This window comes from Mus pahari, chromosome 1, assembly GCF_900095145.1.
Source record: "Mus pahari chromosome 1, PAHARI_EIJ_v1.1, whole genome shotgun sequence".
Taxonomy (NCBI): Eukaryota; Metazoa; Chordata; class Mammalia; order Rodentia; family Muridae; genus Mus; species Mus pahari.
In genome coordinates, this window is record NC_034590.1 from 158,036,559 (window position 1) to 158,052,769 (window position 16,211).

At 45.0% G+C, this 16,211-nt stretch overlaps 1 protein-coding gene across 1 annotated transcript; it reads left to right on the forward strand.

Annotated features, from left to right (window-relative positions):
* The first annotated feature begins 5,638 nt into the window (after positions 1 to 5,638).
* Borcs7 (BLOC-1 related complex subunit 7) lies at positions 5,639 to 16,192 on the forward strand. Its single transcript, XM_021222510.2, has 5 exons — positions 5,639 to 5,795; positions 14,129 to 14,191; positions 14,297 to 14,340; positions 15,092 to 15,112; positions 15,823 to 16,192. The coding sequence occupies exons 1-5, from the start codon at positions 5,658 to 5,660 to the stop codon at positions 15,872 to 15,874; spliced, it is 318 nt and encodes a 105-aa protein (XP_021078169.1). The 5' UTR covers positions 5,639 to 5,657; the 3' UTR covers positions 15,875 to 16,192.
* The last annotated feature ends 19 nt before the right edge of the window (positions 16,193 to 16,211 follow it).

Here is a 16,211-nt window from a genome sequence, read left to right on the forward strand (position 1 = left end):
AGACAGTTTTTCTCTGTGCAGCCCCAGCTGTCCTAAAATTCTCTCTGTAGACCAGGCTGGCCTTCAACTCCCAGTGCTTTTGCCTCCCAAGTGCTAGGATTAAAGGCATGTGCTACTACGGCCCAGTCACTTTACAAATTACTTTCTTAAATAGGTAAAATGATCTTTTAAAATGATAATAAAGGAATTCTATAAATCATTATATGTCTGCATGTAATGTCTAAAAACATTATTTACTGAAACTCACATAGAAAGGAAAAGATAACTTAAACTGATCTTTGTCTAAGATGTTGAATCAATAATTCTTCCAGCAGAAAGCACCAGGAACATAGAACACTGTGGTCTCATTGGTTTTTGTTTGTTTGTTTGTTTGTTTTTATCATTTATTTTATTTTAAACTATGAGTCTGTTATGGTGTGTGTGTGTCTGTGTGTGTGAGTACAGGTGCCAGAGGCACTGGGATGCCCCTGCAGCTGGAATTACAGGTGGTTGGGAGCCGCCTGATGTGGGTGCCGAGAAAGCCACTCAGGTCCTCTGCAAAGGCAGTGTGTGCTTTTAACCACCGAGTCACCTCTCTAGCCACCGCCTGGTCCTTTTTTGTCATATAGGTTGGCAATTTGCTCTTCAGTGGTGAAAGGTCCTTAGGTCAGTCAGGGGAGTATGTCTAAAAGGGATTATGGGACCCTAGTCAACCTCTGGCTTCCCCTTTTGAGAAGTGCCTGAGGGTCTGCACCAGAACTTTACAATTCTATTTGAACTTTTGGCCTCCAAAACTGTGAGCTAAAGAAATCTCTTTACGGATTATCCTACCTCAAATATTTTGTTATAACATTGAAAAATAGTGTAAGCAAGATATAGTGGTACAAGCTTGTAATCTCAGCAATTAGGAGGCTGAGGCAGGAGAGATCATAAGTTTGAGACCAGCCTAAGCTAAATAGTGACATCCTTTCTCAACAAATGAACAAAAATAACTAGATTCATCCTCCAAATAAATTCCCAACAACAAAAAGACTAATGCAGGTGATGTCACGAATGATTCATACCAAACATTTAAGGGAAATGATGCTGATCGTTGATTATTTTTTAAGAAAATAGACCGGGCAGTGGCTTCATGTTTTTAATCTCAGCACCCAGGAAGCAGAAGCAGGAGGAGCCTTGTGAGTTTGAAGCCAGCCTGGTTTACAGATTGAATTTCAGGACAGCCAGGGCTCCAGAGTGAAACCCTGTCTCAAAAAGCCAAAAGTAGATAGATAGATAGATAGATAGATAGATAGATAGATAGATAGATAGATAGATAGATAGAAAGATAGATAGTAGACATGGAGGAACATTCCCCGACTAATTGTATAAAGGGAGTCACATCTTAATGCCAAAAGCAGATAAAGATATTCCCTTCCTAGAAGCCCCTTGGTCTTGCAAACTTTATATGCCCCAGTACAGGGGATCACCAGGTCCAAGAAGTGGGAGTGGGTGGGAAGGGGGGAAGGGCAGGGGGAGGGTATAGGGGACTTTCGGGATAGCATTTGAAATATAAATGAAGAAAATATCTAATAAAAAGTTGAAAAAAAGATATTCCCTTCTTTAGAAGATGTATTTTTATATGTATAAATATTTTGTCTGAATGTTTGTCTGCCTGTGGACGTCAGAACAGGCAGTAGGACCCTTGGAATTGTAGTTAGCTATGGTGTGAGCCACCATGCAAGTCCTTGGAATCAAACCTGGACCCTCTACAAGAACAAGCTGTGGGACCCATGGCGATGGTCTAGGTTAGCTGCCGGGAGAGGCATGTGTCATCGGTTTGGCAGGTTGGAGTCCATGACTCCTGGGGACACACACTGGCCAGCTTAACCACCCAGGCCCAGATCCAAGACTCAGAGTTGGCCCACCCTAAAGTGTCTGCACACAGTTGGGACATGTGAAAGGGCCAGTCCTGCAGTTCCAAAACTGTAAGATGTCCACGATAGGACAACAACAGGACAGCCAGGAGACCTGGTGGGGACCTGATATTGATGGTGGCACAGAAGCTAGAGAGAGATCTCCTGCCTCAGAGACAAATGACTCATGTAATGAACGTCTGCAAGTGAAGACGTGAGGACAGAAGGATGTTCCGGGGGACATACTGACATAGTACTGCTTCCAAGATGAGATGTTTTATAAGTGGTACTTTTTGCTTATTTGTGTATTTTTTTATATTGGGGGGAGGTTGCAAGGGTGACTGGCAGATATGAGGGGAGGAGGAGACGAGTGGGGACTGGGGTGCATGCTGAAAAACTCACAAAGAATCAATAAAAACATTAAAAAAGAATTTAACAAGTGAAAAAGTAAAAATAAAATAAAATGAATAAAAAGTTTAAAAAAGAATAATTTTTATTGTTTTGTTTACTTATTTATTTTTTGTTTTTGTTTTTTGTTTTCTTGTTTTTGAAACAGATTTCTTTGTGTAACCCTGGCTGTCCTGGATCCTGCTCTGTAGACCAGGATGGCCTGGAACTCAGAGATCCACTTGCCTCTATTTCCCGAGTGCTGGGATTAAAGGCACACATCACCACTGCCCAGCTAAGAATAAAAGAATAAATCTTTTTTTTTTGGTTTTTGAGACAGGGTTTCTCTGTATAGCCCTGGCTGCCCTGGAACTCACTNTGTAGACCAGGCCGGCCTCGAACTCAGAAATCCACCTGCCTCTGCTTCCCAAGTGCTGGGATTAAAGGCGTGTGCCACCATGCCTGGCCAGAATAAATCTTTTTAAAAGGCAAATAAAAAAATTAAATAAAACTTACTAGAAGATAGGAAGAGAGAGAATGAGAGGATATTGTTTAATACATACACTGTTTACAATGATACAAAGGTTCTGGAAATAGTGAGTATCGTCATATAATACACCTAATGCGACTGATTGTACAATAAATAGTGAAAATGACTATATATATATATATATATATATATATATATATATATATATGAGAAAATCACATTTTATTGTCTTTATAATAGCCATGTATATTTATAATACTTGCATATATGATTGTAGTAGCTTCTGAAATCTCAAAAGGTTGCTGTCTTAGTTACTGGTCTCACTGCTGTGATGAAATGCCTGACAGCTTAGCAAACTAGGGGTTTATTTTAGTTCACAGTTTTAAAAGTGTCCATCACAGTGTGGAAGTTAGGACAGCCAGATCTTAAAGCAACCAATCAGCTTATCCAAAGTCAAAAAGCAGAGAGCAATGAATGCTCACATTCAACTATTCTCTTCTTATTATACAGTCCTGACATTAAAGCCAGCAAGTTAGTAATACTAGATAAAGGACTGTGTATAATGAGGTAAATCATAAGTATCTAACCCTGTTTCAATTTTTTTAGAAGAATAAACAGTAGCTAGAAACAATGGTTAAGAGCAAATATTGCTGTTGCAGAAGACCAGAGTTTGATTCCCAGAGCCCAACCCGTTATGAACAGCTTGCCTTGCAACCACCTGAGCTCCAGGGGACCTGATGCTGTCTTCTGGCCTCTGAGGGCACCTGCAGGCATGTGCACATACCACTCCCCACTCCCCCAACACACACATAAAAATGCACACGGGTAAAAATAAAGTAAATTGCTTGGTGGTGGTGGCAAATGCTTTTCATCCTAACACTTGAGAGGCAGAAGCAGGAGGATCTCTATGAGTTTGAGGCCAGCCTGGTCTACAGAGTGAGTTCCAGGACAGCCAGGGCTGCACAGAGAGACCCTGTTTTGAAAATAAATAAATAAATGTAAAATAAATTGAGGATGGAGACATGACTCAGTGGTTAAGAGCACTGACTGCTCTTCCAGAGGTCATGGGTTCACTTTCTTGCACCCACACTGGAGAGCTCACATATATCTGTAACTCTGATTGCACAGATCAAACACCCTCTTCCAGCCTTCAAAGGCACACGCGTCCACATGGTACACAAACAGATAGGCTGGCACATACTTACAAATGTATGGCAAGCAGAGCTGACCTACAGTAGAATTTTGTTTCAATGGTTTTAGGCATTTAGGAACTTTTTCTTTTTCTTTTTTCTCTTTATTAAAGATTTATTTATTTTATGTAGGCGAATACACTGTAGCTGTCTTTGGATGCACCAGAAGAGGGCATCGGGTTCCATTACAGATGGTTGTGAGCCACCATGTGGTTACTGGGAATTGAACTCAAGTCCTCTGGAAGAGCAGTCAGTCAGTGCTCTTAACCACATCTTCCAACCCAGGAATTTTCTTGGATGAACTTTTTTTGTTTGTTTGTTTGTTTTTGAGACAGGGTTTCTCTATATAGTTTTTGTTTTTTTTTTTTTGTTTTTTTTTTTTAAAGCTTATTTATGTTATTTACATGAGTACACTGTAGCTGTCTTCAGACACACTAGAAGAGGGCATTGGATCCCATCACAGATGGTTGTGAGCCACCATGTGGTTGCTGGGATTTCAACTCAGGACCTCTGGAAGAGCAGTCAGTGCTCTTCCCCACTGAGCCATCTCTTCAGCCCCTCAATTTAGGATTTTCAAGTTCTATTGCTGTCCACTTCTTTCAGAGGTTCCAGTGTACATCTTTGGCTCCATTGCTTTGGGATTATGGCACCACAGTGCACCATGTGGCGGAGGGTTGTTCATTTCAAGGTTGGGATGGAAAGAGAGACAAAATGGGATCAGGATTTCAATATCCCTTCAAAGGGCATACTCCACTTACCTAACACCATATTAGGCCTTGCTTCCAAAGCAATTATAAACAGAGTTTTAATTAAAAAGCTACTCATCAATACAAACTACTAATGATTAAAAAAAAAAAAAGCCAGGTGATGATGACGCACATAGGTGGATCTCTGTGAGTTTGAGGCCAGCCTCGTCTACAGTCAGGACTACACAGAGAAACCCTGTCTTGAAAACACACACACACACACACACACACACACACACACACACAGAATTTAATGCTGTTGACATTTTTTTTTACCTTAGTCATTTGAATTTCATTTTCTTTTGCCTGTGTCCTTTGCTAATTTCAATAAAATATGTTAGAATTGAACAGGATCTCTATTTTATTTTATAGATATTTTATTTTATAGATGTGTTCTCATGTATCACATGTTGGCCTCCACTTGCCATACAGCCAAGAACGACCTTGAACTTCTGACAGAGTTGTACTAATGTGCCTAGTTAACGCAGTGCTGGCTCTAAAGCAGATAAGGAACAGAAGACACAGGGGTTGGGTAATTTGTAGCCACACCACTGCTTGGGATGCTATCCAGATCTTGTGACTCTAAACTAGAGATTCACATGCCAGGCGTGGTGGCACACGCCTTTAATCCCAGCACTCGGGAGGCAGAGGCAGGCGGATTTCTGAGTTTGAGGCCAGCCTGGTCTACAGAGTGAGTTCCAGGGCTACACAGAGAAACCCTGTCTCAAAAAAAACCAAAACCAAAACAAAACCTAGAGATTCACCTAAATTATATTCTATCTCCTCCAGGGTAGCTTGCCTAAACAGTATCCTCCTTCCATGCCCATCAACTGAACATTTTAAATAATTTTAGTAAGCAGGTTGAGCTAAGCGCATGCGGTCCTTCCTCTTCGCACGATTGGACGCTTTGCGTCTCTTTTGGCCCCAGGGACTCGCCGTCGTCCAGCTGCGGTGATCGCTAGTTGAGGTGATGGCGACTGGGACGCCCGATTCGCAAGCCCGATTTGGTCAGTCGGTGAAGGGGCTTCTCACGGAGAAGGTGAATACCTGTGGCACCGACGTCATCGCGCTCACCAAGCAGGTGCTGAAGGGTTCGCGGAGCTCGGAGGTGAGCGGGGCGTGGGCTCCCCGGGCCCAGTCCTCCACCCAGCGCTCGCTCCGGGAGAGGCGGCGCATTGCATCCTGGGGAGTGTAGGCTTTTGGCCCAGGCGCGTGTGGCATTCTGGGTGCGTTTCTTCAGTTTAGGTTGAATACCTGTAGCTGGAAGAGATGATGGGAAGGGGAGACGCCCAGGCGGGCAGATGAGCAGTCGCGCCTTCACGGTGCCTGTTTGTGTTCATGGGCGTCTGTAGTGAACGTCAGTCGCCTTTCAAAACTCGGCTTGGCGATGGCCTCAACTTCCGAGATTTCTTACACCTCTTTTTTTTCTTTTTGCTATTTATAGATTCTGTTTCTTTTGTAGAAAGTGTATGTGTGGGCAAAATGTTGCATACGTCATACAAATGTGCACACGCATTTTTCTAGATAAACAAATTGGGGGAAGAAATGCTATAAATATGCTTAAACTTTTCAAAGGTGGGTTTGGGGCCAGTGAGATGGCTCAGCAAGAAAAAGTGTGTGCTACCAAGCTGGACTATCCAAGTTTCTGTCCGAAACTGGGACCCATATGTTGGAAAGAAAAAACAAACTTTGAAAAGTTATCATCTAGCTTCCACAAGTGTAGGAACCATGGAACACACATCCTTTTCTCCCCTCCACAAAATAAGTAAATAAATGCAATTAAACTTTTTTTTTTTTTTTTTTTTTTTTTAAAGCCAAGTGTAGTAGCACATGCCTTTAATCCCGGCAATTGGGAGGAAGATGCAGGCGGATGAGTTAGGTCTACAGAGTGAGTTCTGGCTTAGCCAGGGCTACAGAGTAAGACCCTGTACCCGCCTCCCAAATTTAAGAGATGATTTTATATTTAACTCTAGAATATATAGAACATCATAATGAATTTACCTTTACATGGTACTAGTTGGATAAGCTACCAAAATGGTTGCCCCTGAAGTAGCCTGTTCCTTCCCATTCCTCATTGTTATATGTGTCGCTCACACAGGCATCTTCTCCTGTAGGAGAGTTTGAGTGTGATCCCATTAAACAGTATGGATTAAATCAAACTGAAGTTAACTTGATTTCTGAGACAGGCTCGATCCACAACTTCACAGCTCTCCAGACTCTGCCTTACTGGATTTCTTCCACAGCACATATATAGCACATTACCCCAGCCATTTCCTGTACTAGTTTCTGAGGTGGCTGGGCATCATAGTGACTTTCTGTTTGCAGCTTTCATTTAACAAATACTTTCAAATGTCTGCTGTGTTCCAGGAACTGTTCCAGTTTCAGGGGGCAAATCCAAGTACACAGGAAGTTAGTATTTTTGGTGGTAATAGTGTTGGTCTTGATGATTGAACACAGAGCCTACTCAGTGGGAGGCAGATGCTCTATCATGGAGCTACATAGCCCAGCCTTGAAGCTTCCATGGAAAGGGCAGTGGAGTTATGCAGTCTGAAAAGAGCACAGGGTGGAAGCTTACAGTGAAGGGAAGAGACAGAAGATCAGCCAGTGAACGCCACACTCCAGTGCTGAATAAGCACTGTGAGGAGTAGGGATCTCAGTGAGTTTAACGTAAACCTCCCCACTCTCCGCTCTGAGATCCCTACTTCTCACAGTAGGAAAGCAACATTTGCACAGAAAGAGGAGTGAAGTGCAGAGCGAGCCCTGCTGGTGTCTGGAGCCAGAGCAGAGAGTTGCAGGTAGAGCTGTGGACTGCAAAGACCTTGAGATGAGGATGTGTACAAGGATTAGGTAGCAGTCTGGCTGGTGCCGAAAGTGAGGGGAGATGTGCTTGCGTCCACGGCCAGTCACTCACCTTAACACTGCTGCCTGCCTATTCTCTTGCACACCAGCCACTCCATCTGAGTCTTGTGCCTAGTAAGAGTCATTGTGGTTTTGTAATTGTCAGTGTTATTGCAACACTGGCTTGAACTACAGAGTGAGTTCCAGGACAGCCAGGGTTGTTACACAGAGAAACCCTGTCTGGGAAAAACAAAGACTCAAGACTAGGTCTCCTGGGCATGGGACTCACTAAGTAAGTGAAGGAATGGAGCCATTGAGCCCCCGGGATCTGCCTGGCTGGCTGTCATGAGCCGCCCACTTGGCTTTCCCCCAGGGAACAAACTAGCTCCTTCAGCTGTATAATGAAATAATATGGGGACTGATGAAATGGGGAGGGGGGGCATGAGCACACTAGCTAAATAAGACAGTGTGGGTGAAAACAACTCAGCGAGTTAATTATGAGCAAGTCAATGGTAAAAACAGGAGGGAAGTTTGTGGAAGCTAGAAAGACACTGTACTAAGATGTTTTCTATGATATTCCTTGTTAAAAGGTTAAACTGGTAGTGTGAGTGTACGTGTGGTTGGCTTATCTGAAAAAACAGTGCCAAGTGTCAGTGAGTACATCTGTCTTTCTCAAAAAGGTCTCTGTTACCTGGCATTGTGACACCCATGTGTCCCAGGCAGGCACAAGTCCCATCAAGTCTTTTGTTTTTGTTTCTCAAATGCCCTCCCCCCCCCGCCAGCTCTGTTCATCCCTTCCTCTCTCAAGTTTATTTGTTTGTTTGTTTGTTTGTTTGTTGTTTTGAGAAGGGCCTCTCTGTAGCACTGGCTGTCCTGGAACCTGCTATGTAGACCAGGCTGGCCTCGAACCTACAGAGATCCACCTGCCGTCACTTCCTGAGTGCTGGGGTCAAAGGTGTGCACCACCTCTCCCAGCCCCAATCTTACTTTTATCTGGGGTACCCGCTGCTAATGAGCACTTGGTGAGTGTTTGCCGGATGAGGAAATGGGTGGACAAGGTAGAGGACTTTTCTGCTATTGGCTTGCTGGTCACCTTCTCTTTTGCATCTGAATTTGAATCCGCTACTTAGAAGTGGCTGTAGGGGCTGAGGAGATGGCTCAGTTGGTGAAATATCTCCCACACAAGCCCAAGGATCTGAGTTCAGATCCCCAGAACCCATGAGAACAAAAGCCAGGTATGGCAGATTTTGCCTGCATGCCTGTGACCCTAGCTTTGCAGCAGAAGGGGAACAGAGACAAGTAGATTCCTGAAGCTCCCTGCCAACCAGCCCAACTGATGGGTGAGCTCAGATTCAGCAAGAGACCTTATCTTAAAAAACAAATGCAGGGGCTGGATCAATGATCAACAGTTAAGAGCACTGACTGCTCTTGCAGAGGTCCTGAGTTCAATCCCCAGCAGCCACATGGTGGCTTACAAACATCTGGAATGGGATCCAATGCCCTCCTCCGGTGTGTCTGAAGAGAGCAATGGTGTACCCACACACATAAAATAAATAATCATTAAAAACAAAACAAATGCAGACAGCGTGTGAGGAAAGCTAACCTAATGTTAATTCTCCCTACACACAACACATACAATACATATTCACACAGCTCACACACACATCCCACTCACAACACATACATAGTCACACAACTCATACAAGCACAGATACACACACTCATACAGCTCACTCACACACACACACACACATGCTCACTCACACACACACACACACATGCTCTCTCACACACACTCATGTAGCTCACTCACACACACATGTTCACTCACATACACACATGCTCACTCACACACACATGCTCACTCACACACACACATGCTCACTCACACACACAATGCTCACTCACACACACATGCTCACTCACACACACAATGCTCACTCACACACACACACACACACACACACACACACACACGCTCACTCACACACAAAGCTGGTCACAGGTACTGGGGATGCAGCTCCAAGGCTGAATGCTAGCAAAGGCCTCCTCGGCTGGATGTTCTAGTGTATCTGCCTATATGGTGTAGTGTTTGTATCTGGAGTTGTAAAAGAATGGTGGAGGAGTTTCTCTCTTGTGCTGGTTTGAATGTGAATGGCCCCATAGGCTCATATATTTGAATGTTTAGTTCCCTGGTGGTGGAACTGTTTAGGAAGGATTAGGAGGTGTGGTCTTGTTGGAGGAGGTGTGTCACTAGGGATGGACTTTGAGGTTTCAAAAGCCCACACCAGGCTGAGTCTCTGTACCTCCAACTTGTGGATAAGATGTAAGCTCTCAGCTACTGTTCTAGCGCCATGCCTTTCTGCTGCTGTGCTCTGCCATGATGGTCATGGAATCATCTTCTGACACTAGAGAAATGCTTTCATAAATTGTCTTGGTCATAGTGTCTCTTCCCATGCTCTCCCTCTCCCTCTCCCTCTCCCTCCCCCTCTATCTATCTCTATATATACACACACTCACACACATAAATATGTATATACACACATATATATCTATATATGTATATATTATATTGCTAATATCCATTTACTTCAAGGTTATATTATAAACTAGAAAACTTCAAGATGTGGAACAGTACCTATATATGGTCTAAGTATAAGTTCTTATAAGATCTTAACTCTTATAAGTTCTATAACTCTTATAAAGGGCAATATTTAATTGAGGCTGGCTTACAGTTTTAGAGGTTTAGTCCATTAGCACCATCCTCAGGCAGCAGAAGGAGACTGTGTGTCACACTGGACATAGATGAGCATATATAACCTCAAAGCCCTCTCCCACAGTGACACACTTCCTCCAATAAGGCCACACCTCCTAATAGTGCCACTCCCTGTGGCCCAGCATTCAAGCATACTATGAGGGCTATATCTGTTCCTACCACCACAAGTGGGTATGCAATTGGCTTTGGGTATCCCTGAGCTTCAGCAAATTGCAGACTGAAAATGTAGTCATTATCTACATCTGTACAGAACATGTCTAATGTTTTTCTGCTCATTTCCCCCTGGACACTGTATAACAGTTATACAGCATTTATATTGTATTAGGTAGTGCATGTGATCTAGAGGCTGGTATCAAACACCTACCTGTGATCCCAGCACGTGCAGGATGGAGGCAGGAGACAAGTTCAAGATCATCTTCAGTTGCACAGTGACTAAAGCTAACCTGAGGCATGTAGGACCCTGCTTATTAAACAAGGCATAGGACTGGGGGGAACTTGCCTACGGCAGAACTGCCAGGCTCCGCCAATCCTCCTGAGTCTGCAGAAGCCACCAGAAGCCTCCAGAATATCACAGGAAGTTCTTCGGCAAGTTACTCTTTGGCCAACAGTGTTCGCTCTGCAAGTACGAGGACCCAAGTCTTAGTTCCCAGCACCAGTATCAAAAGCCTGGCATGGCTGGGCATGCTTGTAACCCTGGTCTTAGGAAATGTAAACAGGTAGAGCCTGACAGTGTGCTAGACCACAAACCTAGCCAAGCAGGGAGCGTCCAGTTCTGTGAAAGACCCTGTCTCAAGGCTTAAAATTTTCAAAACCTACTTTAATAAGGGTTCTTAAATGCTTCAACCCCCCTTCTAGCCCACCACCCACCAGAGGTGTGGGGAAAGACAGGTGAATAGGAAATGGAGGTTGTTGACCTGTTTAGAATTAGTTCTTGACCTGTTTAGAATTAGTTCTTTGGGGTGATTCCAAACACCAACAGGAGTCAGCAGCGGTAGTCCGGTCCATTTGGCAATCACCACGCATGAATCAACAAGGGCAGAACTGCTAGGCTCTACCAATCCTCCCGAGTCTGCAGAAGCAGCAAGAAGCCACCGGAATATCATTCTGGTTCTTTGGCAAGTTGCTCTAAGATCAGTAATCCAATTCTGTGAAAGACAGGGCCTTTCACAGAACTAGACGCTCCATGCTTGGCCAGGCTAGTGGCCTAGCACACTGTCAGGCTCTACCTGTTTACATTTCCTAAGACCAGGGTTATAAGCATGCCCAGCCATGCCAGGGCTAACTAATGCCAGGGCCGTTGCCACTGCCTGTGGGGTCATATTTGTAATCTTTCTAACCATCACATGTCCTCTCACCTGTCTGCCACAACAAAATATCATATGACATAATAGAGTTTTCAAAGAAACCACAAATTTCCATGTCAACCTTCCCTGGCTTCCCTATATACACCCTGGGTGTGTGAACCTGCACAGTCATGTACATACAACACACACACACACACACACACACACACACACACACACACACACACACCACAGATACAGCAAAATCAATAGTGAGGGAGGCTTGGAAGGCAGAGGCAAGCAGGTCTCTTTGAGTTTGAGCCAGTCTGGTCACATAAGTGAGTTCCAAGATAGCCAGAGCTTCATAGAGAGACCCCGTATCAAAATGAACAAAAAGCTACAACAACAAGAACAAAACAAAAGAAGGCCACGCCAGAATTTTCAAGAGTAATCAAGAGATGGTCTAAAATACAAGCAAATGCTGCACACCGTAAATAATGGGCTTGAGCACCTACACATACCAAGACTGGAAAGGATACACAAGCTAAGCACCTGTTCCATGTGGGAGAGAACAGGGCAGGAAGGAGCAGGGGTGGGGGCTTCTCTCAGTGTTCAGGCTTCAGAAGCACACGAGATTTACAAGTTTTACATTTTAGAAAGCAAAATGAACTACACCAGCGCCAATGTCCTGGCTACTTTGGAGTCGTCAGCTGCTAGAGATTTCCTAGCCGAGGTGAACCCGGAGAGTTTGATGAGTTGGTAGGATGCACAGAACTGCCTCCGCTGGGTTCCCTTGTGAGCCAGGGCCACATAGCTGCAGGAAGCCTGCAGTCTCACTGGGTCTTCCTCGCTCGCCTTCACAGCCATAGCTTTGCTTGGAGGTCAGGTCACTGTGCTGAATCTGAGCTCCCCATTGCTCTTTTGGTCTCAGGGCCCAGCTGACACCAAATTCAAAAGTTGGCCTTCACATTTCCTCTTTTTTCTCTTTCTCAGCTCCATCTGGCTGCCTCTCATAACCCAATTTCCTGCTTTAAGCCTTGAATAGTGGCAACAACAGTGGCTGCTGCTGCCTCCCTCTTGTTCTCCTCCTCCACCTCTTCTTTTCCTCCTTCTCTTCCTCCTCCTCTTCCTCTGCCTCCTTCTCTTCCTCCNCCCTCCTCCTTCTCCTTTCTCCTCCTTTTTCCTCATTTCTCCTCTTCCTTCTGCTCTTTCTCCCCTTCTCTTCTTCCTCCGTTTCCTCCCCCTTCTCCTGTTCCTTCTCTTTCTCTTCCTCCTCCTCCTCCTCTTCTTCCTCTTTTCTCCTCTCTCTTTTTTCCTTTTGTGTTGAGGACAAACGAAGGGCCTTGTCATGTCACATCAGACAGTCACCCACCACTCCAATACAACCCCAGTCCACAAGCCACAAGCTTCTTCTCATGCCTTTCACTTCTTCTTTTCTCTCCTCAAACCTTCAGATTCATTCATTCTCTCTCTCTCTCTCTCTCTCTCTCTCTCTCTCTCTCTCTCTCTCTCTCATAAGGTTTCTCTGTGTAGCCTTGGCTGTCCTGGAACTCTCTCTGTAGACCAGGCTGGCCTCAAACTCAGATCTGTCTGCCTGTGGCTCCCCAGTGCTGGGATTAAAGTCCTGCACCACCACTGCCTGACTCACCCCCAGACTCTAAGATGGCCATTCTTTCTTTCTCTTCAGAACAGGGTCTCACAGAGACTAGGTATCACAGAGCTCACTGTGTAGCTGGAGGTGGCATTGAGTTTGTGATCCTTCTGCTTCTACTCTAGCGTGCTGGGATTATAGGTGCGTGTCACCATGCGTGGTTTATGCGGCATTGGGTATTAAACCCAGGGTCTCCAGCACCCTAGGCAAGCAGTGTAATAACTAAACTACCTCAGCCCATGGCTGTGTTTGTTTTTATATTTATGTAGCTTTATGTGTATGAATGTTTTGTCTCTGTGTATGTATGTGCACCGTGTGTGCCTGGTGCCTGCAGAGGTCAGAAGAGACATCGGCTTCCTGGGAACCAGAGTTATGAATGGCTGTGATCCACCATGTGGGTGCTGGGGTGAAGCTGTTGTCCTCTGCAGGAGCAGCAAATGCTCTTAGGTTCTGAGCCATTGCTCCAGCTCCCCCAGGTTTGCTTTTAAAGAATCAGAAGTTAGTGGTCCAGCCAAAGCAGTGTAGCAGACTTCTCCCGGTACCCGTTGAGCAGGCTGTGTTCATCAGAGCCGCATCCAACAGAGCTCAGTAGCTCTGGAGCCCTGGTTCTTTAGGAGGGTGTAGGTGTGGAGCACAGCTGTGTCAGAACTGCCACTGTGCCAGTGAGATGGATTTTCTGTCTAGGACCTGCCAGGCTAAATCACCATCCCTTTTTGTACTTGCTTGTTTTGAGACAGGGTCTTACTATATTAGCCATCCTTACTGTGTAGACCAGACAGGCCTTGAACTCATGACCCTCAGCTTTCCTAGCATCTGGTATCACAAGCCTGCACTACTGGGCCCACCTCCGAGGTGGGAGCTTTGATCATTACTGTTTTATTTTTGTTTTCTAGCTGCTGGGGCAGGCAGCTCGAAACATGGTACTACAGGAAGATGCCATCTTACACTCGGAAGATGTAAGAAGCATTTGTGTCATGGTGTGTGTGCATATATGTATGTGTGTGTACTTTGTATGACCATAGGAAAGTGGACTATTCTGTTTCTCTCTCTGTGTTGTGCAGAGTTTAAGGAAGATGGCAATAATAACAACACACCTTCAGTACCAGTGAGTATGCCCTACCAGCAGTCACAGACTATGGCATCCTCACCCTCATCCTTATCCTGGTCATTTCTTTTGTGCTTCAGCACACCTTCCTATGGGGGTGGGAGGGGGATGGAGATGGGAGGGGGAATGGAGGTGGGAGGGGGGTGGAGGTGACAGGGTTGACTAAGGATGCAGTCTCCAGGGAAAGACACCTTCAGGGGAAGTTGGGCTGCAAGAGAGTGGGAGCTGGGGCCACTTTGACCTCCCTGTGTTAACTCAGGGCTCTACAAGGGAAGAAAGCATAGGAGCAGAGCCTGCCAGGACCGTGTGGCCACTGTGTAGCACCTGGGAAACACTTGACCCGTGTCTGTCCACTCTGTGCCAGTGTTGTTCCTGCCCTGGAAAACAGAGAGGGATGGTAGCTGGCATCCTGCATCTAACACAGCATCAGCAACACAGGAATCATTCAGATCTTGAAATACACAGTGCCTTCACTGTAGTTTTGAAGAAAACTATAGTTGAATTTGCCTTTGATTGTATTTTTTCTTGTCCTACATTTTATGTAGTTGATAAGATCCTTGCCTATCTGTTGGGATTGTATGGCTGAGAATTCATGTCCTGATAGCTAACGCTGAGGCTGTGTTTTAGGTGTGTACATATTAACTACGTGGCTCTTCGGCCCCCACACTAAGTGTAACCCTGGTGTGTTCACTCTGCCTGTGCTGATGGTAACTTCTCCCTGTTTCTTTCCTTCTTTCCCTTCCTGATTTAGGCAAGAAGCTATTCAGAAGAAGTAAGTGGACCTCAGAGATGGTGGGTAGGGCCGACTGAAGCATGCTGGGAGTGACTGCTGTGCCCAGGATCAGTGAAAAAGTGGTTGACATACCTTTAAATGACATGCTCAGGATGGCCTGTTTAGAATGTAAAAGAACACTGTGTATTTTAAGTTCGAGCCAGAACTGGGGTCACTGCCTTCTTGTTCTAGAAGATACAGGGTACAGAGGCCGCTCTTGCTTATAATGGTAATATTCATAAATAGAGCACACAGACTAACGCCACTAAATGGTCTCACTTTCTTAACTGTGTGAAATTTTTCTAAGCCTTTTTCTTTTTAATGTAAGGTCTCTCTCTCACTGTGTAGCCCAGTCTGACCTGAAACTCACACCCCTGTCTCCATTTCCTGAGTGGAGGGGTTACAGGTGCCCCATGCTCATCCCTCTGCACAGACTTTCCCCATGGTTTGCTTTCCCCCAACCTCGAGACGGAATCTTACTGTGGTTCCATGGTGCCCTCCAACACTTGGGTTCAAACGATCCTCCCTTCGCCTCAGCTCCTGAATAACATATTAACTGTCAGGCCCCAGTGCCAGACTCTGAGTTGAAGCACTTGGACAGAGGTAAATTCAATGACTTAGGTGTAACCAGACTGATGCATTAAAGGATAGGTGTTACGGAGAGATGTCTTTTCCTGTCTCAGACAGTCCTGTTGTGTTTTGATTTCTAGTGTTGAGCAGTCGCCTGACCTGCAGGACCAGTTGAGTCACTTACTGAAGTAGCATGTCAGAACGGTAGTTGACTTCTTTGATTGATGCTGGGGAGGGCCTGTCCTACACAACCATCAGGCCGTGGCCTTGGTCTCCATTTTCATCTCCAGAAAATCATCTAGAAAAGACTTATGAAAAGAAGAAGCCAAGTGACTGAACATGGAAGCAGTTCTTAAATTAGATTAACTCATCTTCAAATTGTTTTATATTGAAATTAATAGGTTGAATCATTAGCACTAAAACAGGAAAGGTACCTCAGCTTGTTAAAAGCTGCATTGTTTGTGATCCTCTCTCTCTCTCTCTCTCTCTCTCTCTCTCTCTCTCTCTCTTTCTCTCTCTCTCTCTCTCT